Source organism: Rana temporaria, chromosome 5 (assembly GCF_905171775.1).
Source record: "Rana temporaria chromosome 5, aRanTem1.1, whole genome shotgun sequence".
In the NCBI taxonomy this organism is placed as follows: Eukaryota; Metazoa; Chordata; class Amphibia; order Anura; family Ranidae; genus Rana; species Rana temporaria.
This window is the reverse complement of record NC_053493.1, coordinates 128,658,358-128,684,305: the sequence shown is the minus strand read 5'-3', so window position 1 is coordinate 128,684,305 and position 25,948 is coordinate 128,658,358. Positions and strand designations below refer to the sequence as shown.

The following is a 25,948-nucleotide window of genomic DNA, read 5'->3' as shown; positions in this document are numbered from 1 at the left end:
ATACGTTTTATTCTCCGGTGCACGGGAGCTATTCTCGGATTGACCACATTCTGGTGGATCATAGAATGCTGGAGAGGGTGGTCGAGACAAGAATAGAGACCATGACGATCTCGGATCATGCCCCCATTAGCATATCCATAAATATCTCAGGAAATCAAAGGCCTTATCAAAACTGGAGACTCAATGAGGAACTAATAATTGAAGAGGAAAGTTTTTCAAGGGTTAAAAAAGAATTGGAAGAGTATTTTAAGACAAATGAGACAGATGGAATCTCGGTAGCAACACTATGGGACGCCCATAAGGCGGTGATAAGAGGGGTCTTGATCTCCGAAGGAGTAAGGAGAAAGAAAGAAGAGAGTAGCAAAAGAGAAAAACTTATAGGAGAGATCTTGAACCTCGAACAAAAACACAAGAAAATGGGAAAGCAACGAGATTTATATCTGAATCTAGTAAGCAAGCGAAACGAACTTAAAGAACTCTTAGATAAGGAAACAAAAAGGGAACTCAACTTGATAGCCAGGGAAAGATATAGGTGGGGTAATAAAACAAGCAAACACCTAGCTCGGATGGTACAAAAAAAGAAATCAAGGAATTATATAGACAAAATTAAAAACGGAAAAGGTGAGACCCTACATACAACAAAAGATATTGCAGAAACCTTCAGATTATACTATGAAAAATTATACTCAGTAGAACAAAAGAACTGGCAAAAGGGTGAGAAAGAAAACAAGATCACAACATTCTTAAAAGAAGCAGGAATATCAAAAATTGGTCAAATGGAGGCAGAAGGAATGGATAGGCCCATTACAGAAAATGAAATTAAACTAGCATTAATAAACTCAGCCGTAGGGAAAAGCCCGGGCCCGGACGGCTTCACAGTGATGTATTACAAAAAGTATAAGGAGATTCTCCTCCCAAAATTATGCCAATATTTTAATGGCCTTGGAAGAGAGTATAAATTAAGTAAAGAAGCATCAGAGGCAACTATCACTGTTATCCCAAAGGAAGGTAAAAACACGGGAAGCTGTTCAGGGTACCGGCCGATATCTCTGTTAAACACAGATATAAAATTGTTTGCAAAGATACTGGCCGGAAGAGTTAGACAGAAAATGACAAAATTGATACACCCGGACCAAACAGGGTTTGTTCAAGGTAGAGAGGGGAGAGACAATGGAGTAAGAACACTCTTGATACTCCAAAGAATGAAGGCAATGGGGTCCCCAGGTCTACTCCTGTCGATAGACGCAGAAAAAGCGTTCGACAGGGTAGACTGGGGACTCATGTTGCTCACTCTAAAGGGCATGGGGTTTGGAATTAGAATGATGGATTGGATTGCAGCCCTCTATAAGTCCCCCACGGCCAAAATAAAGATTAACGGTAGTCTATCTCAAACTTTCTCAATGGAAAATGGCACAAGGCAGGGTTGCCCTTTGTCGCCATTACTGTTTGTGCTTTCATTGGAACCTCTTCTCGCCAGGATCCGTAACTGCCAAGAAATAAAAGGGGTTAAAATTGGAGAGGAGGAACATAAACTCTCTGCTTTTGCAGATGATGTCCTCTTCTACTTGGAGAAACCTAAAACATCAATTACAAACTTATTAAATTTATGTAGAGATTACGGGGAAATCTCGAATTTCAAAATAAACATTACCAAAACGGAGATTATGAGTATAAATACAAGTAAACTGGAAGAGCAATTCCTGAAAGCAAAGTACCACTTCACATGGGTCAAAGAACTCAAATGTCTAGGGATATTGTTAGCAAATTCCATTAAAAAAATGTATAAGATAAACTTTATACCCTTACTAAATGAAATTAAAATAGAAACAAAAAGGGTGGAAAATAGAGCAATATCATGGATAGGACGAATTAATTATTGCAAAATGGTCATTATACCTAAAATTCTATATAAATTTCAGATGATCCCCATAGCCCTCCCTAAGACATTTTTCTCAGTAATTAAAAAATTAATTATGAATTATATATGGAGAAATAAGAAACATAGGATATCACTCCAGACCCTAAAACAACCAAAAAAAAAGGGGGGATTAGCTGTCCCGGACATCAAACGATATTATGATGCAGTGGTATTAACAAGAGTGGTGGAGTGGGCCAGAGCCAATAAAGAAAAAAGGTGGGTAAGTTTAGAAAATGAATTATCACAGGTGAGGTTGGACAAGATTATTTGGAATCCTCCTCAATTTAGGACACTAGACAAAAATGCACACGAAATAACAAAAAATGCACTTAAAATATGGGACACTGTTTATAATAAAACTGAGAAGGAATATAATTCACCTCTTATAGCACTTAAAAATAATGATTACTTTGCACCAGGTAAAATACAGGTAGGGGGTAATTGGATCAAAAAGGATACCGCACAACTAAGGGATATAATGAATGATGGGCACATAAAAACACTGCAGGAGATAAAATCAAAAAAGAACTTAATGGAGATTAATGAATGGATGTACCAGCAGCTCAAACACTTTATTCAGGACCTTCCACGCCCGTTGAGAACGGGAGATCAATTAACAGAATTAGAAAAAATGTGCTCCACAGAAAAATCTAAAGGAACCACTTCAAAGTTATATAAGATTCTACTGGAAATGGACGAGCAAAGTGTACCTCCATACATTAAAAAATGGGAAAGGGAACTTGGGACACAGCGGGATAGGGTCACAATAGACAAAATGCTGGCTTTGACACACTCCTCGGCGGTAGATAGCCGTACAGCGGAGATGTGCTTTAAATGCATATCCGGATGGTACATGACACCTGATAAGCTCAAAAAATTTAAGGAAGGACAGACAGGAGATTGTTGGAGGGGCTGTGGTTTACCAGGAAATATGGCACATCTCTGGTGGGGATGCCCCAAAGTAAAGAGGTTTTGGGAAAAAATACTGGATTGTGTGGAAGAGATTACAAAGAAAAAGATCAAGATGGACCCATGGGTCGTCCTATTTCATGGGGGGGAAGAAGAAGGCATAAAAAGTTACAGGAAAACACTTGTACCACATTTACTCAATGCCGCCAAGAGACTTATCCCAAGGAAGTGGCAAGAGGTGGAGTGCCCCCTAATTTGGGAGTGGGTAGATGCGGTTGAAGAAACTTATAAAATGGAAGAACTGAAAGAGGGCTTAGGCCTCGTACACACGACAGAGATTCTCGGCAGAATTCGCCGAGAAACTCGGTCAAAACCCGGATTCTGCCGAGAATCTCTGTCGTCTGTACAGTTTTGGCTCGATGGAGCCGCCGAGGAGCTCGACGAGAAAATAGAGAACTTGTTCTCTATTTTCTCGTTGGCCGCGTTGTTCTATAGGAGAAGGCGGCCCGCCGAGCTCTTCGGCGGCTTCATCCCAAAACGAGACGAGGAACTCGACGTGCCAAGCACGTCGAGTTTCTCTGTCGTGTGTACGAGGCCTCAGAGGGTAACAACATCTTACAAAACACGAAATGGGATAACTGGAGGACTTTTAAGAAATCATGGAGTTACGCAGAAAAGTTAAGGGAAGTAGAAGTATAAGTGATTGTTTTGGGTGAGATAGGGGGAGGGAGGGGAAGGATAAGGGGGGGATTATGTAAATGTAAACTATATGCTCTCTCTAGTAAAAGGAGATATAATCAACAATATCCCTCAAATAAAAATATATATATATGTGAAGGATGTCAGTGTAAATCTCCCTGCTTGGTTCATGTGTCACAAGCTATTGACATGTTAATGACCCTTCCTCAGCCAGCTCCCTAGTTCAAATGGTAATTGATTTATTGTGTGTGGGAAGGAGACCGGCCTTACTGTTTACAATGATTAGATAAGGGGCTCATGTTAATTATTCTGATTGCTTCATTGTGGTCAGGCTGTTACACCTAGTAATTAACTCCGCTGATGTCTTTATCTAAAGAAACATGTCTGCATGGTCGGCTCCGACTTGTCTCCTATAATCTGTATGGGAAACCCCACTGTGTGAGGGGGGCGTTCCTAACAGGCTGTAACCACATATAAGCTGAGTTTTTGTGTCAATAAAGTGTCTTGTTCCAGCAGTAAGCTTGTCTCATGTGTGGCTTTCTGGGCGATTCCAGGGATATCCCTCCTCGTGGAATATTGGGGTGATTGTCGTTATGGGAAGAAGGGAACGTTGACGGGGATATCATACCGATACCGTCACAATTGGTTGGTAGCAGCGGGATTTTTCCCTTCTATTCCCCTTCACACCCGGATTCCAAGCAGACACTGGAAGAACTACTGGAAGTTCGTGGAAGGATCGCTAGCAACAAAACCAAGCGGGTCATCATAGCAGAATTAATGGAGCTAGACCAGGAGGACGGGATTGCAGCAACGCCAGCAGTACAAGAGATGGAGACACCAGTGATTCAGGAGGAGGAATCGCCAGCCAACAAGCTAATGAGAGAGAAGCTAGCGTGGTTCGGCCCGAACCCAACGCCGGATGTGGTTCTGAAAGTGATGGACCTGTTAGCGGAGGAGGCTAAACAAATAAGGGACGCAGAACTACAGAAGGATAAAGAAATAAGGGACGCAGAACTACAGAAGGATAAACAAATAAGGGACGCAGAGCTACAGTTAAAACTGGCAGCAGTCCAACAAGCAGCCGCACCTTCTACGAACAGTGAGTACAGCACAGCAGACGCAAGGAAGATTCCGTTTAGCGCTTTTAAAGCTTTTGATGAAAAGGACTGTGAAATTGATAACTACCTGGCAGACTTTGAGCGACAATGTAACCTGCACCGAATTGCTAGAAGAGAGTGGGTTGCAATATTGTCAGGCAAACTGTCAGGCAAAGCTTCTGATGCTTTCCGGACCGTGCCAGATCAGGATATCCATAGCTACGCCCGGGTTAAAGAAGCGCTCCTGGCTCGTTATGCAGTAACCCCAGAGTCCCACCGACAGAAGTTCAGGGACTCACGCAAAACCACGAAAGACTCTTACGCAGAATGGGCATGCCAGCTGTCCCTGTCGGCCTCTAACTGGGTTAACAGCAGCCAGGCCACCACCGCAGAGGACATTTTGCAACTAATGCTCCTGGAGCAATTTTACAATCACATCCAGACGGATGTCAAAGATTGGGTGAGAGATCGCAGGCCCATGACTCTACCAGAGGCCGCGAAGTTGGCGGATGAATATGCGGATACTCGCAAGACAAACCAGGTCACACCACGGGTACAACCTCCACAACCAACGGCGCCCTCACATCCACCAGCCGCTAGATACCAACCGCCTAACAGACCGATGACATCTAGCCCTCGCTACCCACGCCAGGAGGACAACGAACAACGCTGCTTCCGGTGCAAACAGTTGGGTCACTTCAAGCAGAATTGCCCCATGAACGACAACACCAGGTCAAATTGGTCTCAACCTGGGTACCGCCCACCAGCAGCAGCCCATTGTGTAGACTCGGCTTGGGATCTCCAGGAGCTGGGTCCGGAAGAACCATTGGGCACCCCTTACGAAGCCCTCATGGTACAATCTGTTATTACGGACAACAGGGAACACCATTGTCAGCTGGTTATGGGCGACCGCCATGAGCCGGAGGGGCCTTGGAGGGAGCTGGGCAGAAAGAGGCACCGCCAGCTACCCTCCAAGAAGAAGAGGTCCTGGAAGTCATATAACCAGCGGACCTGGGAGGAGAAGAAGCGACTGGAGGAGATGGAATCGCAGCGGGCGCCCCAGATGCGGGCCGAGATGTTCGCCAAGGGCCCACCGGTGGCCCCTTACACCACCACCCAGTTCCTGATGATGAAGGACCACGTGGAGAGCCTGCAGGACATGAGCAAGCAGGATCTGATCCGTGAGTACATAGAGCTGGAGGAGTGCATAAGCCGCATGGAGGAGGAGAACAACCACCTGAGGTCACAGCGGGCTGACCCCCCCAGGCTCCATGAACTGGAGATGGAGCTGGAGAAGCTCAAAGAGGAGAACCGGCGGCTGCGGAGGGAGCAGGGGGTGGCTGACCTTATGGGGCTCTGAGTCCCCTCTCCCCCCCCCCCCCCCCCCGGACTCTGAGCACCAGTGCTACAGCATTTCAACAAATATAACTTTTTCTTTTTATGAATCTCCTGTGATTGTCACTTCAGAGCCATAACCTGCCCCCTCCCATAGCGGGACACCTAGACGGCGGCGCACAGACCCCTTCGCTGTCTTCACACTGACTTCTGTGACTTTGCAGATCGCACAAAGACTTGGGGACTGACCGGCGTGTGATCTGACGACCCGGTAGCATACCTGAGTCGGAAGCAGTTACCAATGGAGGTCAGTCACGCCAAACGGAGTTAACCTCGGACTAAAAGCTCTGAACCCGTCAACCCTACTGGACCAGGGAAGGTCCAACCGGGTTTGCCGGAGCAGGGAGAAAAAGGGGGGCCATTGTGAAGGATGTCAGTGTAAATCTCCCTGCTTGGTTCATGTGTCACAAGCTATTGACATGTTAATGACCCTTCCTCAGCCAGCTCCCTAGTTCAAATGGTAATTGATTTATTGTGTGTGGGAAGGAGACCGGCCTTACTGTTTACAATGATTAGATAAGGGGCTCATGTTAATTATTCTGATTGCTTCATTGTGGTCAGGCTGTTACACCTAGTAATTAACTCCGCTGATGTCTTTATCTAAAGAAACATGTCTGCATGGTCGGCTCCGACTTGTCTCCTATAATCTGTATGGGAAACCCCACTGTGTGAGGGGGGCGTTCCTAACAGGCTGTAACCACATATAAGCTGAGTTTTTGTGTCAATAAAGTGTCTTGTTCCAGCAGTAAGCTTGTCTCATGTGTGGCTTTCTGGGCGATTCCAGGGATATCCCTCCTCGTGGAATATTGGGGTGATTGTCGTTATGGGAAGAAGGGAACGTTGACGGGGATATCATACCGATACCGTCACAATATATATATTATATAAATAAAAAAAAAAATAAAAAAATAAAAAAACACCATACAAGAAAAGCGATACTAATGATGCAAAACCAATATAGAGATGCAATGGGCTGGCACGCAGAACATGAGCATATAACGCTCACTCTATGAGGTTGAGTCTGAAGTGAAAAAAAAAAAAAAAAAAGAATCTCGCTGGATATTTACTTTGGATACTTTTGACCCTCGAGGTCTTAACATAGACTTTGATCTTAATTGTTTTTTAAGTGACCGTTAAGAGTATATTTTTTAATTTATTTTAATATTTCGCTGCACTTATTTCCTCTGTTCCCTTCTCACTTCCTTGCTATCCAATATTGATGACGCAGATTGTTTTAATATTTATATATGGATCTATTCGCACACGTCATCTACGTTTTTAACCTTATGTGGCATACTTATTCAATGCAAAAATTAAAATATTTATATGTCGACATATTTTCTTAAAATTTTTTTATATTTTTTAACAAACAATTTTATTTTGGCTCCCAATATCCCTTATATGTGGTATTAATTGAATTCTAACTCTCTTAGGTACATTACGAGGTATTAAATATTCTTCTCCTCGTTTTTAAATGTTTTTAATCTCCCTCCTTGAGGATGTTGCCCATTATCATTGTAATACCCATTGGCTCCGGAAAAATGGCCGCGGCTCCACTTCCGGTGGCTGCAAAACAGCCGCGGCTCCACTTCCGGCGCTCGTTTGGACGGACGCCGTCGTTACATGTCGGCTACCGGGCCCGTAATGCTGGCCGAGACCGGGGGCCCCGTGCTGGCTCCTAACTAGACATTAGAAAAGATGGCTCAATGGGAGAGACGGACGCCCAGCGCCCTGCGAAACGCTGGGGACGCCTCCTGAGCTTCAACAAAATGGCGGCTGCCGGACTTCCGGCGGAACGCGTTTATAATGTCAGCACACAATGTCATGGGGATATAATGGGATTTCTTTGGTAATTTTTTGCTTTTTTTTTTTGTTCCTTGCTCCAAGTTTTTCAAAAATCAAATATACAAATGAAATGGCATGCCCATCACTCATTCTTTTTTTGCCATTTAGCCAAATATATGCTGGGTGGGATATTAGTATCTCTATTTTTGTTGGATACCAGCAGGCTACGGGAAAATGGCTGCGGCCACATTTCCTGTATGACAAACAGCTGATTTTATTGACAGCCCACCAAACAAGTCACCCTATATAAGGTATCTCCCCTATGCCTCTCATTACTCCTGAGGAAGTCACATGATAGTGACGAATGCGCATGAGCCCACTGAGAGGTATTGGAGGTGACGTTGGCGATAGACTGCTCTCCTTTTTTACATGCCTTATTGTATTTGTAACAATGTGAGTACCCTTGTTTATACTTTTTACGAGAATTAAAATCTTAAACGATATCACACTATCGATGCTTTATTTTCTTTGGGGTGTGATACTCATCAATCCGGGACGAGATTTCCAAGGAGGATCTATCGTTTCTGGATAAAAGCCCATCTGGTTAACCACCTAATGTGGTTGGATCTATATGCTGTTACCTTACAGCAGTAAGGTAAGGGGACACCCTTATTCACCTTAAAAGGATCACTGGATACCCATCCTTCTTCCACCTCACACTGCGGACCTACACCAGCACTTTTTTCTTACTTTTTGGACTGCTTAATTATTATTCATATATATTTTGGCTGACACAGCTCAAGCCTTGTCTATGGACTTTTTATCACCAGTTTAATACTGTTACCCATCACAGTTATTCGGGTGTTGTGTTATACACAAAATACTGTTTTTTGCACTATCCATTACCTTATTTCATGTTATCACATTAAGAGAAATGTGTGGAGTTATATGATTTGCACCAGTATTGTTCACTGATCAGTTTTTTGTTTATGTTATTTTGGTTACACTGTTCCTACTTTCAGTTATACCATCTTCCATTCCCTTCCCCCACTTGTCCATACACCCACCCATCCACCACCCATTAGCGCAGCACTACCCTCCCTATTATCATTCCATGTCTTCACCCTTAAGATGGTCATCAAGAGACACATTAATACATCTACTTAACAATTACTATTTAGAAGCGCTTATACTCTATATACAAATATATTCATCAAGTGGGTTAAAGGGAGACCTCTGGGATCCCGTTACATTTACCTTGCTAGGCTTTAATTTCTCCACGAGCTCCACAGCTCTGGATATCCTGACACTTTTGCCTATTGGACGGAGTGTCTAAAGCAACCAGCACGGACAATATGCATCTAGGGGCAGCTTGTTGGCCAGCCCTTCTGAAGCAACCGGAACCCACAGTATGCATCTGGGCAGCCTGCAGTGTCCGGTCCTCCTCCTGAGCAACTGAAGAGGACATATGCACTTTGGCAGCTGCCATCCAGTCCTCTTTATATCCCTTAACCTACATTGAGTCCGTAATAGGAGGGCAACCAAAAAAGTGGCCTCTACCTAACCTATCCCACTTTAACTGACACCACTGAACTGTAGTGGTTTAATTCTACCATCGGTCTCCCTCTTACCTTGCCTTGGCTCAGGGCCCTGGAAGTTCTGCTTAAATCAGACACAGACACACACTGGAATGAAGAGCAGAGACTTGTTTATTTTGGCTTGTACAAGAGCTTAAGTACACAGGGTGAGATGGGTGTTATTAATTTGTTTTCCACCAATAAGGGGTACATGTTTGGATGACATATTTCCTTTTTAATAAGGGAGAAGACCTCCTTATTAATTTAACCAATCATAGAGATACACATATTAGAACATATTCATTATTCATAACTTAAAGAATAGTCTTAAGCTCAAATTTTCCATCAGACAGCTTCCTTTAGCTGTCTCACTACTAAGCTATTCTTTAATTTCTTAGTTCCTCATTCAAGTTTCACTTTTACTATAACATATTTTTCAAATATGCTTAGAAAAAACAAATGTGCTTAGAACAAACATCTTCAAAACAGACCCTTAGGTAGCACTCTACAGTCTAAAATATTATTCATCGTTATAGTAAACAACTATTTAACCCTTCCATAAAACAAGTTAACAAACTGCTTGTCCAGGGTGATGTAATCCTAGGTTCAAGATCTGGTTTTGTATATACTTTAGCCAACGCGTTTCGAGGGTTGACCCGCTTCGTCAGGGCCTCAGATCCTGTCAAAGACTGTAACAACATGTACAAGATATGACAATCAATGTTTCATGTAGCAAAATCCCAAATTAATTTCTTTACACACAGCATCATCTTTTCTTATCAGAAAAATGTACATAAAATTTCTACATTCATTGCGACATTCCACAGAGCGGGGCAAATTATATTTCATGGTACAAGTCAATATTTTCTAAAAGGTATATATTGCAAAATTACCTATATAGTATTAAATCATAGGGTGGAGGCAAGTAGCCTGGGGAGCACTTGGGGAACATCTCCAAAACCCCAAAAAGGAAACACCCACATAGGAGCAAGGACTATACCATATATCTGGATGTTGTAAATATATACTGTAGTAATATAGTTCACCACAGGGGGCATCTAAAAAAAATTATATTCTTTCATCTATTCAATGTATGGTAACATTCAATAATTTACTCCGTTATTTGTCTCTATATGTACTGTATATATGTGTATACGTGTAATGTCATTCCAATCCCCTTTCATTTATCCGATCAATTAAATATACACATGTATACAGGTGTGTGCACTGCTATTCTAATCTATTTTTTCATTGATAGGTGGCATCTGCATGGCCTGTGTCTCCCCAGCTTATTATGGGACAGGGGACACTTTCATTGGTTTCCCCCGGGGTTGTTTTCGGACAGCCCGCATTCCGGCTTCCGGAATGCACATAGTGCAATCGGATGTGGCGCAACTCCTTTACGCGTCGCTTCTATGACATGCTTCCATGCCATTGAAAACACAATATTCATGACAAAGATGTGGCCCAGGGACAGCGATTTGTCCACAAGCACAATAATCCCACCCTCTACCACTGGCTGGATCCTCCCCATGGAGAGGTCCACGTGTTATCACAAACCTTACTTAGAGTTCTATAATTGTCTCCCAAGGATGGTACTTCCTTAGGGTGCGTATTGATTCACACTCTACTCCCCTACAGGATGTTTTTGACTCTACTCACAGGAACTTAGGCAGCAGCGGGAGCCATTGGCAGCTGCTGCTGTCAATCAAATGCTATGAGGAGGGATCGGGGGGGCTACGATGTGTTGTGTGTGTCTATGGACTAAGCCCACACGTCTGCCTCCATAGCAAGCTGTTTGTTATGGTGGCAGACACAGAAGGGACCCCATAAGAGGAGGTTCAGGGCCACTCTGTGCAATACCATTACACAGAGCAGGTAAGTACTAGGATGTTTATTTTAATTTAATCATTTGCCTTTGAAAAGTGCACATAATTTGTAATAAAAACATCTTTGCCATTCTGAAGCTTCCCTCCAACCACTTTGCATATTATTTTATATATATACTGTGATTCTGTACTTGCCAATTATGCTGTAGAAATCTCCCTCCACTGAGTCTGGCTGCAGCCATTTTAACTGTGGGCAGCTGAAGCTGCTACCTGTTCACTTCCCGGATTTACACAGACACACAGGGGCAGGCACACCTCCAGCTCTGCAGCTTTCATTGGCCTTCTTATGACACATTCCCCCTCCCTTCCTGGCAAACTCTCACAAAAGTGAGAGAGAGAGCTGTGCATGATGTCATAAGCCTAGGCTAGTGACCAGACAAGAAACAGGAAGTGGGCTGTATAAGGTATTTATTGGCAAAAAAATAAAAACTTTTTACTATCCAAAATTAAAACAACAAGGGCAGAAGATTTAATAGATGGAAAGTTGAAAAAATCACAGAAGGTTCACTTTAAATACGAATTTGGTATGTTGCAATGCAAGAAGGAATCTTACCTTTTAGCTAATCTGAGTCCCTTTTCAGCCAGAGGTTTAACCATATCAGAAAATATGCTGGCATTCTCCCCACTGGAACTCCCAAGAAGAAACCTTGCATGAATCCCCTACATAACAAAACAGTTATGTTAAAGTGATATTAAAGCTTCGCGTTTTTTTTTTCATACTTGCCTCCACTGTGCAGTTTGTTTTGCACAGAGTGGTACCGATCGTCCTCTTCTGGGGTTCCATGGCGGCTCTCGCGTCTCCTCCCCGCATTAGATAACCCCCTCTGGGAAGCCCTCTCCTGAGGGGGTTACTTTGCGGGCACGCTTCTGTGTCTATGAACGGCGAGCATACGACTCGACCCCACCCCCTGGTGCCCGTGTCATTGGATTTGATTGACAGCAGCAGGAGCCAATGGCTGCGCTGCTATCAATCTATCCAATATAGAGCCGAGACCAAATGGAGAGAGCGACGCGGGATCGCGCCCACGGAAATTCAGGGCTCAGATAAGTAAAACAGGGGGGGGCTGGCGGGCTGGACACTGCAAGGTGTTTTTTCACCTTAATGCATAGGATGCATTAAGGTGAAAAAACACAAGCCTTTATGCCTTTACAACTTCTAAGAGCTATATACATAAATATCAGTCTTTGTGAAGAAGTTTTTAGAATTAAGTAAACCTGAGAAAGCTATACACAGTGGAAGGTGAAGTAATATGCAAAATCTTGACTTGTTATGTAAAAATCCAGCCTGACCCAGAACCTCCCACCTCCCTATCAGACAATGAAGTCTCTTGTAGAGCAATAAGGAGGCTAAGGCCCCGTACACACGAGAGGATCTATCCGCTGAAATGTATCCGCGGACCGGTTTCAGCGGATAGATCCGCTGGTGTGTACGATCCAGCGGATATTTATCCGCGGATATTTTTCCGGGCGATGGATTTCCAGCGGGTCAAAATTTCTTAGCATGCTAAGAAATCTATCCGATTGTACAGACTCAGCGGTTCAATCCGTCCGATTCCCTCCCTTGCATGCGTCGTAATGATTCGACGCATGCGCGGAAGTCCTTATATTTCAGCGTCGCGCACGTCGCCGCGTCATCATCGCGGCGATGGCGCGACACGTCACCGCGGAGGGAATTCCGCACGGATTTTGATCTGATGGTTAGTCCGCCAGTTTCCGGACCGTTTCCGCGGATAAATCCTCTCGCGTGTACTAGGCATAAGAAGGGGAGAGGGGAGAAGTCAGGCCAACTTTTATGAGGAAAAGTCAAGCGTTACATATATTTTCAGCTCACTATAACTCTGTATATACTGATTCCAACAAGAAAATGAACTTTACCTGGCAAAATGACAATATATTAAGACTTTTAACTTGTCAATATACATTAATCCTTTAACTTTTTTTTTAACACTGGTAATGCCTACATGGCATAATTCTAACAAACTGATTTGGAATCTGCTCACCACGGCAATTAAGGAACAATTGCATGCTTATGAGTGACTCGTTCCCATTATGTCCATTGATCTGCATAGAACAAAAGCAGGCTCAATGCGAGGGTACATAGAAAGCATTTGTTTTTTATGTGCTCCGTTCCCAAAAAAACACTGAGTTGGGGTACACTGCATAAAAATGCAGCATGTCTAAATTTTTTAGGAGTGCAATGCATGACACGTCAGGTCACCTACTGCAGCGTCATTTTGTGACATTTCAAAAAAATGGTGACCACACAAAATATTGACACTTTGAGCTCAATTTGGACATATTAATTTTTGTACCCAGCAGTTAAGACATTAATGGCTGTGTGTTAAGATACTTTGAGGTGACAGAAAATGTACACTGTTATACAAGCTGTACACTCACTACTTTACATTGTAACAAAGTGTCAATTCTTCAGTGTTGTCACATGAAAAGATATAATAAAATATTTACAAAAATGTAAGGGGTGTACTCACTTTTGTGAGATACTATTATTATTATTATTTTTTTGTACATACTGTCACCATTGCAGTATAGGGTCATCATATAATGGGCGTGGGGGTGATCAGGGACACTGGTGACAGTATGTAAAGAAAAAAATAAGATTGTAAAAAAAACAATAATGATTTTCAATTTCTTAATTTTTCCAAAAAGTTGTGCCAAACTGTTTTTTTTTTTAAATCACACTGTGACCAGAGCAATAAAGTGTTACCATAGTAACACTGTACTACTCTGGAGAAGTGATCAGGAAAGTTGTTTTTTTTACACATTATTATTGCTTATACCAATGAATTTCTCTAGTTTAAGCAACCATTTTTACGGAATGAAATCAATTCATTCAGTGTGTATTGTTGTGAATACCCACAGCTAATCACAGGTGGGCTGTGATTGGCCCTGTCTGTAACGTGATCACTGTGACAAACTAAACTGTACACAATAATGGCATGAAAGGAAGTCATCCAATGTTTACAATTTTCATGTGATCTGAAGTGATTGGTCACAGAGATCACATGGTACCAGGCAGCAAGATAGTACAGTGATCACTCACAGCCACAGCCGGTGACAGATCGTGTCCTCACGGCTCAGTGTGAGGGGTATTCCAGAAGGACGTTATATGTTGTTTACCCGGAACGACGAATGCCCCACCTAGTCTTCATTTGACAACAGACTGGGTGGGAAGTGCTTAAACACATATGAGATAAAGTGTTCCACTCTGTTACCTGTGCTAGTCCAGCAATCTTAAAGAAGCTAAATGCAAGAAAAAATTTCCAGTCATGCACTGGCGAATCCACATCTCGACGCTGGCTATAAATGCTCATCAGATCCTCATAGGGTGGTACTCCTAACAAATAAAGAACACATGCAGATGAAAAATGTTCAGCTTTTAGCGCTGTCACACTTTGTATGACAATTGCACGGTTATGCAACACTGTACACAATCAAATTTTTTATATTTTTACGAGACAGATAGCGCTTTCTTTTGGTAGTATTTAATCACAACAGTTTTTTTTTAACGGATATGTGGGGGAAAAATTGCGCTAACTAGAAAAATTAGTGATAAGAGGTATGACCCAAAAAGCAGCCAGCACACAAACAAACAAAGTCCAGACAAATAAATACAAAAAAGTGCAGCGCTAAAAAACATTAATGTGAAAAAAATGTTATATAAACATAAACAATTGAAGAAACACTTGTGTAGTGAATGGTAAATGGGAAGTTAGCTCATGAGAGCCAAAGTATATGTGTCTAGCGATCAAGCTAGTGGAAAACACTGGATAAATGCAAAAAAGCAATCAAAGTTCAATGATCTGTGGGGAGAGTTCATGAAACTGCTTCCAGCTGGAAAGGTGAATGCACTTCACAGATGATGTAAATTCAAACAAACAGTGGTAATGGCTTGTCTGTAGCAATATCCACGTTGGTATAGGAAATAAAAAGGGTACTCTTACCAGCTGTGGTGGACTTGCGTGCTAATACTAGCGCCAAGTCAGGTAAAGCGTGGTGGTCACAGCGGACCCTGGGTTTTGTGCAGATGGATGGCTCTGTTGGATGGTTCAGATGGTCGCTCCACTCAGGATATTGGAACCGATCTGGTCAGACGCTCTCTCCAAGGCAGAAACCCCAATGGGTGAGGCCAAATGATGGAAAAGGCCACACTCGTGGAACACAGCATATGTGAGGAATAAATGAAAAAATGCTCCAATGGTGCAGGTCAAACAAGTAAAAACCGTGAAGGCTTTATTTTGTTAAAAAATGTAACAGTAAAATCACGTGAAATTGGGATCATAAAAAGCAGTATGGGGTACTCAGCATGTTACCCGACGCGTTTCGGCTCAAAGCCATCAACAGGGGCCACATGCCGAAACGCGTCGGGTAACATGCTGAGTACCCCATACTGCTTTTTATGATCCCAATTTCACGTGATTTTACTGTTACATTTTTTAACAAAATAAAGCCTTCACGGTTTTTACTTGTTTGACCTGCACCATTGGAGCATTTTTTCATTTATTCCTCACATATGCTGTGTTCCACGAGTGTGGCCTTTTCCATCATTTGGCCTCACCCATTGGGGTTTCTGCCTTGGAGAGAGCGTCTGACCAGATCGGTTCCAATATCCTGAGTGGAGCGACCATCTGAACCATCCAACAGAGCCATCCATCTGCACAAAACCCAGGGTCCGCTGTGACCACCACGCTTTACCTGACTTGGCGCTAGTATTAGCACGCAAGTCCACCACAGCTGGTAAGAGTACCCTTTTTATTTCCTATACCAACGTGGAGATTGCTACAGACAAGCCATTACCACTGTTTGTTTGAATTTACATCATCTGTGAAGTGCATTCACCTTTCCAGCTGGAAGCAGTTTCATGAACTCTCCCCACAGATCATTGAACTTTGATTGCTTTTTTGCATTTATCCAGTGTTTTCCACTAGCTTGATCGCTAGACACATATACTTTGGCTCTCATGAGCTAACTTCCCATTTACCATTCACTACACAAGTGTTTCTTCAATTGTTTATGTTTATATAACATTTTTTTCACATTAATGTTTTTTAGCGCTGCACTTTTTTGTATTTAGTTTTTTTTTAAACAAATAAACAAATGAAAAAATACAACATTTTGGAAAAAAATAGTTTTTCCTAGGTTCTGTTATTAAATTTAGCAACTAGGTAATTTTTCTTCTTCATTGATGTGCACTGATGAGGCGGCACTGATGGCCTAAAGTGATAGGCACTGATGGGCTGCACTGATAAAAGGGCACTGATTATCCGTGTGTACAATGTACTGACAGGCTTGCCGGTTAAAGGCTCTCCTTTCCTCATATAGACACAGCATGGGAGGAAAGGACTGACGATAACCGGCAAGTCCGTTTATCAAGATCTGTGATCAGCTGTGTCTGAAGGACACAGTGGTCACAGAATGTGCCTCAAGGGGGGCACGCAAGAGACGGGGTACTGGGAGGCTGTCCATGGATGGCCTCCCAGAACTGGAAGCCCATGCTGTAGCCGTCATTTGGCTGTAGCGTGGGAGGAAAGTAGTTAAAATATATATATATGTGTCCTTACAAAATACAGATAAGATTCTGGCACATTGTAATTACACTGCTCTCCTGAGCAGGCAAAATGATATCACCACTAAGCTCTTGCCGAAGCATTTCATCACAAGGGATGTCGTTCAGTGGCCCAGAAGTAGCAGTGCACTGGCGCTCTGGTGTTTAGGAAGGCTACAGATTCCAATCCAAGAGGGTGCCACCTTCACATTCTATTCTCATTAATCACACGATCCCTACACGTAAACCCAGGCATTATCCCTTAAATTTTATCAGGACTCCCCTCACATTTATAAAATAAAATACAATCATATTTAAAAATTGAAATATGTCTTGTCATGTCTTGTGTCATAGGGTATGTTCACAACAGACACTGCATTGTAATGCAGCAACTTGTGTGCAGTGTGGTCTGGCTGAGATCAGTGCAGCAAGGATGCACTGATCCTGGTGCATTGCACTGTTTCTTTGTTTTTTTAAAGGAACTTTATTGAGATGTCACACTGACATCTCAAAGTTCACTTACGGGCCTCGCACTGTACAGCAGTGGAGTGCCTCGCACTGCTCTGCGCGGAAAAAAAGGTATTACATTCGTGGGCGTGATGTCACATTACTGCTGCGAAATGATCACTTCAATAAACATTTGGACATTATTATAAAGGTCCATGGTGTGCTGGTGAAATATGCATTGATCTGTGCTTCTTTTTGGTCTTTTTAAGTATTGGAACCACAGGCAGCCAAGCAACTCCCATTTTTAAGGGTGGTCAGCAATGGTAACCCCAATATTTCTGTCAGTTCGGGTTGCCTTTAATTCCTACCTTCAATATCACCGAAGGATTTGTCACCACCATAAATGGGTTCTTCTTGAGGCCAAAAATAACCAATAAGAAAGTAAGCCAAGTCTGATATAGGATTTCCAATTGTGGACAGTTCCCAGTCCAGAACAGCGATCACACGAGCCTAAAAGACAGTAAAGTTCACTTTGAAAAACCAAGAAACAACCTAGAAAACCATTAGGTCTCATTAACACTTGTGGCGGCTTCAACGCACATTAAAGCGCCTACCACTTTAACATGCTTTTATGATGTGTTTTTGATGCCTCGATGATGCTTCAGTGAAGCTTCGGTAAAGCTTTAGTGATGCTTTGGTAATGCTCTTTTGAAGCTTTGTTGAAGCTTGGCAGATGCCCTGTGTGTGTGTGTGTGTATATATCTCATACCTGCAATTTCTCAAAAACAAAGTGAAGCTAAAGCTGAATTAAAACCTCCCAAATGCTGCAGGTGCTTTAAGCCTTCAATGGAGGCTTTATTTTTGAAGCGAAGCTGAAGCAAAGCAAAAGCAAGGTGTAAACAGGATTGTAAGCTAATGATTTTATTTAGTGACAGGAGCTTTGGTGTTCAGAGAGCTTTAACAAAGCATGTCCGAAGCCAATTTTCAAGGCAAGTGTAAACTACCCCGGCCTTCACACATGTGATGTTTGTAGTCTGTACTAAGTATTGTTTAACACAGCTAAATATATGTGTAACCTTTTTTTATTTATTTTTTCATTCCTATATATAAAAAATTCTGTTTATTTATTTACACATATATCTGCTGCAGGGAATAAATCAGGAAATAATAATTCCATAGGAGGCTCGGACAAGGTGCCATCCTATAATCCCCATGCCAGCTCCAAAGTCTTTGTAAATGTCTATTTGTGGAGCTACAGTATCTCACAAAAGTGGGTACACCCCTCACATTTTTGTAAATATTTTATTATATCTTTTCATATGACAACACTGAAGAAATTACACTTTGCTACAATGTAAAGTAGTGAGTGTACAGCTTGTATAACAGTGTACATTTGGTGTCCCCTCAAAATAACTCAGCTACTAATGGCTAAACCACTGGCAACAAAAGTGAGTACTTACCTAACTGAAAATGTCCAAATTAGGCCCAATTAGCCATTTTCCCTCCCCGGTGACATGTGACTTATTAGTGTTACAAAGTCTCAGATGTGAATACCGGTAGGGAGCAGGTGTGTTAAATTTGATGTTATCGCTCTCACGCTCTCATACTGGTCACTAGAAGTTCAACATGGCACCTCATGGCAAATAACACGCAAATAAAAATTAAATTGCAGTCTAATTTAGAGGGAGGCCTCAAAGTGTAAACATTATACAGATGAACATAATAAGACCAAAAAGCTGCAGCTATAGATGCAGAGTCTTTAACCACATTCCCACTTAGGCTGCTTTCACACTGAGGCGCTTTGCAGTCGCTATTGCGCTAAAAATAGCACCTGAGCCACTCCTTTCTATTCAGTGTGAAAGCCTGGGGGCTTTCACACTGGAACGTTGCGCTGGCAGGATGCTAAAAAAGTAAAAATACTGCTCCTATAGCTCCCCTGCCCGTTGAAAACAATGGGGTTGTGCCTCCAACCCGCCTGCAAAACGCAGCAAAGCAGAGTTTTTGCAGGCCTTTTTAACCCTTTTTTGGCCGCTAGCGGGGGTTAAAACCGCAACGCTAGCGGCCGAAAATCGCGCCAAACACAACGGTAAAACCGCCAGCGCACCCAGCGCCTTAGTGTGAAAGTAGCCTTACTTCTAATTTGTGGGATATAGTTTCTGGTCCAAACATCTCTGAAGGCCCATGCAGTTTTCCTGGTTTATTACCATATTTATAGACTGCACGCCTACATCTAAGCAACTCCACCTTTGCACGATCTGTAAGGATCATTAATGCCCAAGAATGAGGAAGCCCAGGTGGATCTGGGGTAGGGTCTAGTCATTTGTTGCGCTGTTTGACTTGTTTGGAAGCTTTTAGATATTTTTCTGAATGGAAACGGATGTGACTCATCAGAAGCGCAATATTTTCTTTGTTGGTTCACGGTGCATATTTTTCTGGCATGTAATATTTGTATCTATGTTTTCAGTTAGTTACATGATAATCTTATGCAGATCTGATAATGTATTTTACTGTACATACAGGCCCGGATTCAGAAAGGAGATACGACGGCGTATCTCCGAGTTGTGTTGTCGTATCTATGTGACTGATTCATAGATTCAGTTACGCATAGATTTCTCTAAGATCCGACCGGCGTAAGTGTCTTACACCGTCGTATCTTAGGCTGCATATTTATGCTAATTAGGTAAATACGCCAATTCAGAAATGTACGTCCGCCCGGCGCATTTTTTTTACGTCGTTTACGTTCGTCTTTTTCCGGCGTAAAGTTACCCCTGCTATATGAGGGGTATCCTATGTTAAGTATGGACGTCGTTCACGCGTCGTGTTTTGAAAATTTTACGTAGTTTGCGTAAGTCGTTCGCGAATAGGGCTGTACGTAAGTTACGTTCACGTCTAAAGCAATGACGATTTGCGGCGTAATTTCGAGCATGCACACTGGGATTCTTTCACATGCGCCGTTCGTAAAAAAACGTAAAATACGCGGGGTCACCATTCATTTGAATAAAACACGCCCACATCACCCCTATTTGAATTAGGTGGGCTTACGCCGGACCACAGACGTTACGCCGCCGTAACTTAGGGTGCAAGTTCTTTCTGAATACGGAACTTGCGCCCTATTTTGCGGCGTAACGTATCTGAGATACGTTACGCCCGCCAAAAGATACACCAATGTATCTGAATCCGGGCCACTGTATTTATCTGTCAGTGTCATGATTTATACCAGTCTTATATATATATATATATATATATATATATATATATATATATATTTATTTATTTATTATTCTAGTTGTATTATGGGGGATATCCATAACTGCTTAATCTGATAGAGGTCAGTTCCAGGGGCCAGATCCTCAAAAGAGATACGCAGACTTAACTGCTGTTCAGTCTGTGTCTAACTTTGGAAACAATCCTCAAAAGGCTTTTTCCAAAGTTAGGCAGAAGATCAGGCATGTGTAATTGAATTACACTGCCGAATCTTAGGATGCAGTACCGCATCCGCCGCTGGGGGCATTTCGAGTCAAAATGCCGTTTCTAGTATGCAAATTAGCACTTAAGGCGATCCACAAAGCTTTCCAGCTTCGTTTTTTCGCCGTAAGTGTTATTTTGCAAGTGTAAAACTAGGGCTGATGTTACAAAGTGTAAACTAGTCACACCATGTAAAAGCCCATTCCAGCGACGGCATTTGGTATGCATTCCCGAGGGAGAACTCCATGGCAATTTGTAAAAACAAAACCGGCATGGGTTCCCCCCCAGGAGCATACCAGGCCCTTAGGTCTGGTATGGGTTGTAAGGGGACCCCCCTACGCCGAAAAATCGACGTAGGGGGCCCCCCTACAATCCATACCAGACCCGTATCCAAAGCACGCTACCCGGCCGGTCAGGAAGGGAGTGGGGACGAGCGAGCGCCCCCCCCCCCCTCCTGAGCCGTGCCAGGCCGCATGCCCTCAACATGGGGGGGTTGGGTGCTCTGGGGCAGGGGGGCGCACTGCGGGCCCCCCCACCTCTGAGCACCCTGTCCCCATGTTGATGAGGACAGGACCTCTTCCCGACAACCCTTGCCATTGGTTGTCGGGGTCTGCGGGCGGGGGCTTATCGGAATCTGGGAGTCCCCTCAAATAAGGGGGCCCCCAGATACCGGCCCCCCACCCTAAGTGAATGGATATGGGGTACATCGTACCCCTATCCATTCACCTGTAGGCAAAAAGTTAAAGTTAGTAAACACACAACACAAGGCTTTTTAAAATATATTTATATAGGCATCACCGTCCCATCATGCTCCGGCAGGTACCCACGTGGTGGGTGCACGTGGGTAGGCACCCACCACGTGGGTACCTACCGGAGCATGATGGGACGGTGATGCCTATATAAATGGGATGCAAGGCGCGCTTCCATCATTACAGCAACAACAGGCGATGAGGCAACATCGGAAGAAGGGAAGAGAAGACCCTGACGTCACAGAAGACCGCGATGGCTGCCTGTTAGAAATTGAGCTAACACACAAAGATAGCAGGCAGCCAGCGCTGAAGAAGAAGGCACCGGACATCTGCAGAAGAACCGGGGTTCGCCGAGTCAACAGCGGAAGAGGGGAGAAGATGGAAGAACACCCCCGGAGTCCGGAGAAGCCCCCCCCCCGGAGAGCGGAAGAAGAAACCCCCCCCGGAGAGCGGAGAAGACCCCCGGAGAGTGGAAGAAGAAGCCCCCCCTGCTAATAGAGCTAATAAAGAAGACAGGGGGGGCATCCGGAGCAGAATAATAAATTATTTTAAAAAGCCTTGTGTTGTGTGTTTACTAACTTTAACTTTTTGCCTACAGGTGAATGGATAGGGGTACGATGTACCCCATATCCATTCACTTAGGGTGGGGGGCCGGTATCTGGGGGCCCCCTTATTTGAGGGGACTCCCAGATTCCGATAAGCCCCCGCCCGCAGACCCCGACAACCAATGGCAAGGGTTGTCGGGAAGAGGTCCTGTCCTCATCAACATGGGGACAGGGTGCTCTCAGGTGGGGGGGCCCGCAGTGCGCCCCCCTGCCCCAGAGCACCCAACCCCCCCATGTTGAGGGCATGCGGCCTGGCACGGCTCAGGAGGGGGGGGGCGCTCGCTCGTCCCCACTCCCTTCCTGACCGGCCGGGTAGCGTGCTTTGGATACGGGTCTGGTATGGATTGTAGGGGGACCCCCTACGTCGATTTTTCGGCGTAGGGGGGTCTCCTTACAACCCATACCAGACCTAAGGGCCTGGTATGCTCCTGGGGGGTGAACCCATGCCGTTTTTTTCTTTGAAAATTGGCATGGAGTTCTCCCTCAGGAATGCATGCCGAGCGACGCTGTCATTTTTTTTTTTTTTCCCGACGCAACTTTTTTAAGCCGTCGCGATCCTCAAAACTCGGCGTAACGTAACTTTGCGCATGCGCAGTACGGCCGGCGCGGGAGCGCGCCTCATTTAAATGGGACTCGCCCCATTTGAATAGGAACGCCTTGCGCTGGCGGAATTTTAGTTACACAGCCTGAAATTTCTAGATAAGTGCTTTGTGGATCGGGCACTTAGGTAGAAACTTTAAGGCAGTGTAACTTAAATGGGATTTTTTAAGTTACGCCAGGTTTTTGTGGATCTGGCCCCATGATCCTATACAGATCTGATGACAAATCTATTCTTCTTTTACTATGTTTTTCCAATTGTTTTTCGGGGATGACAGAATCACTAGTTACAATTGATATTGACAATTCCATATTTATAAAAGATGACTAAATTTGCATTTGTGTTTCTAAGACAAAACCGTTCAATACTCTGCAGATAATTTAATTTACTTAGAAATATTGTTATAATTTCTACCAGTCCTTTCACTTTTTTTAAATCTAGTAGATGAGAACATATGGAGGTGTTTTACATTGCTCAACAATCTTCTGAATCAATTTCTATTAATTCCAGACTAATCGAAGAATCTTCTTGAAAATAAAGTATTGATAATATTCCTCCAAAAAAAAAAAAGGAAGAAAAGAAAAAAAAGACTGGCCGTCCCACTTGGCTGACTTTGTTTATTCCATCTCCGTCTCCGGCCACCCAGGTTCGGGACTTGGGAATCATCCTAGACTCTAAATTGACACTAAAGGCGCAGGTAAACCATGTGGTAAGTTTTTGTCACTACCAACTGAAACTTCTGCGTTTCATATTCCATTTCATCGATGAAGCAGATAAAGTCCCAATGGTCAATGCTTTTATCGGCAGTCGGCTGGACTATTGTAATGCTCTGTATATGTGGCTTCCAAAAACCATCTTGCACAAACTCCAGTTGATTCAAAACGCCGCAGCGAGGCTACTAACGGGTGTGGGTCTTTGAAAGCACTGCACTGGCTACCCATCACCGAACGGGTTTTGTTTAAAGTGGGTTATGTGGTGCATAAAGCCACCCATGGAAAAGGTCCAGGGTACCTGCAGGAAAAATGTGCCCACTACGCTCCTAGCAGATCATTCCTAAATTCAAAAAACTAAAATGTGGAGGGAGGACTTTGAATGTACAAGGAGCCACATTTTTGAATTACTTACCTCTATATATGAGACTTGAGAATGATCTATTATTAAAGTTTAAAAACTTTTTTATTTTCACAAGCTTATGACCAGGGGTCAAGTCCTGGGGAAAAAAGTGTGGGAACTCCCACCCAAAATCCACTCCCACCAAAAAAAAATGATACGCTCATATGCATAATTACTAAACTGCATGTTTGTTTGTTTTTTCGATCCACTGTACCTTAGTAATCCTTTATGGATTACTTTACGGAGGTCTGCCGCGAGTTATCGCGGGAACATTAAGCAATGTCTCCTGGGAACAATGACAAAAGCTCCCAGGAGACATTGCCGAATCCCCGCACACTACCCGATGAATCCATAATCAGGAAGCAGCCAGTAACATAAAGGATTACTAAGGTTCGCCTGCCCCTGACAGTGACTCGAGCTGGGCATCGCCACTTAGTGAAGGATTGGCTCGGGCGGCTCGGCTGCTCTCGGCTGCTCTAGTCCTGCAAAGGGAACTACGTTCCTGCTATGAAAAAAGTGCAGGAACTCCGTTCCCACGCGTTGAGCCCTGCTTATGACACAACTTAGGGTCAGACATTTGTATCGTGTCTAATTTTTATTTTAAATTCTGTTTTATTTGGTTTATGATAGTTTTATTGTGTACTAGGCTGAGAGATCTTCTTCTGTATATGGGATATGTTGGTTATGAGTGCATCAAGGCCCTTGGGTAAAGACTGCGCTCTCAATAAGCATTTTTATAAATAAATAAAATTAAGTTTCCTTCTAAATGAAAACAGTTTATCTTGCATTTGTTGTTTATGACCAGATTTAAGAGACTAGAGAAGGGTTGGCTAGATACAGATTTATTCTTTTGAGTTCCTTACTTAATTAAAGTGCCACAAGTGAAACACCTGTGGGCCTCCCAACATGTAAGAGGGGAAACATCCTCAGTAAAAGGGGTTGTAAACCCTCATGGTTTTTCACCCTAATGCATTTTATGCATTAAAGGTGAAACACCTTCTGTTACATAGTTACATAATTATTCAGGTTGAAAAAAGACACAAGTCCATCCAGTTCAACCCTAAAAAAATAAAATAATAATAATAATAATATCATACAATCCCATAGCATGATCCAATTTGCTACATCAGGGGAAAAAATTCCTTCCTGATCTGTAGTGCTGCCGCCCCCCAGGCTCCCTTTTTACTTACCTTAACCAGATCTTTCTCCGGCCGGGAATGAGCACACCAGCTCTAGCTGGTGTCTCGTGTCCTGATTGGATAGATTGATAGCAGTGAAGCCATTGGCTCCCGCTGCTGTCAATCATATCCAATGATGCGGGTGCCGGGGGGCAGGGCCGAGTTCTGCATTCTGTGTGAGTGGACACAGAAGCAGGACTCTGGAGCGTGCCCGCACAGTTGTCCACCTTAGGAGAGTCTTCGCCAACGTGGGCACTCGATAAAAGGAGGAACCATCAGTGCCACCAGAAGACCCAAGAAGAGGCAGATCGGGGCCACTCTGTGCAAAATGAACTGCACAGTGGAGGTAAGTATAACATGTTTGTTATTTTAAAAAAAACAAGGGTTTACAACCCCTCTAAAGTAGTATGAAAAAACATCAAGTAGAATCTTGGATTATTAATTAATTTGACGATTCCAATGTTTTAGTATTTGTGGGCCAATAATCAATATACAGTTTATAGGAGCGAGATCCACAATGGAGAAAGATGATAGAAAAAGATTCTAGCAGGGAGAGAGCCTGTTGGTCTCTCAAAATCTAATCTATCCAAGAATATGTATTGTGATGTATGGAGAAGTAGAAATAATCTTGGTCTTGAGAATGTGTAGTCTGCCATGAGACTATCAGTTAGTAAGAATGAAGAAGTTTTTTCATTCTTCTCAAAGCTGTATATGAGAGATGGGAGGCACCCCTGGAAACACCAAGAGCTATATTTAAATCACCTCCAATAATGAGAATACCCTCCTTATGCTGGGCTATACATTATAAAAATCTTTCTAGAAAATATATTTGATTATCATTTGAAATGTTTTGGAAGGCCAGTGATTTTTTGCTTGAATATTGTCCCCCATAACAGTATCTATCCTACTGTGTTTCACGCCACTAATAAGGACTTAAAACCCAAGGGAGTTTCCATCCTAT

At 43.3% G+C, this 25,948-nt stretch overlaps 1 protein-coding gene across 2 annotated transcripts in view; it reads right to left on the bottom strand.

Moving 5' to 3' along the window:
• Positions 1–9,494: 9,494 nt before the first annotated feature.
• LOC120940336 (acyl-CoA dehydrogenase family member 11-like) overlaps positions 9,495–25,948 on the bottom strand; it is a 65,648-nt gene continuing 49,194 nt past the window's right edge. For both annotated transcript variants that reach the window (XM_040353115.1, XM_040353116.1), the window contains exons 6-9: positions 17,648–17,789; positions 14,503–14,624; positions 11,823–11,929; positions 9,495–10,069 (exon numbers count right to left, since the gene is read on the bottom strand). In XM_040353115.1, coding sequence (XP_040209049.1) covers positions 10,063–10,069; positions 11,823–11,929; positions 14,503–14,624; positions 17,648–17,789 — 378 coding nt within the window. In that variant the 3' untranslated portion in view covers positions 9,495–10,062. The remainder of the gene's footprint in view (positions 10,070–11,822; positions 11,930–14,502; positions 14,625–17,647; positions 17,790–25,948) is intronic.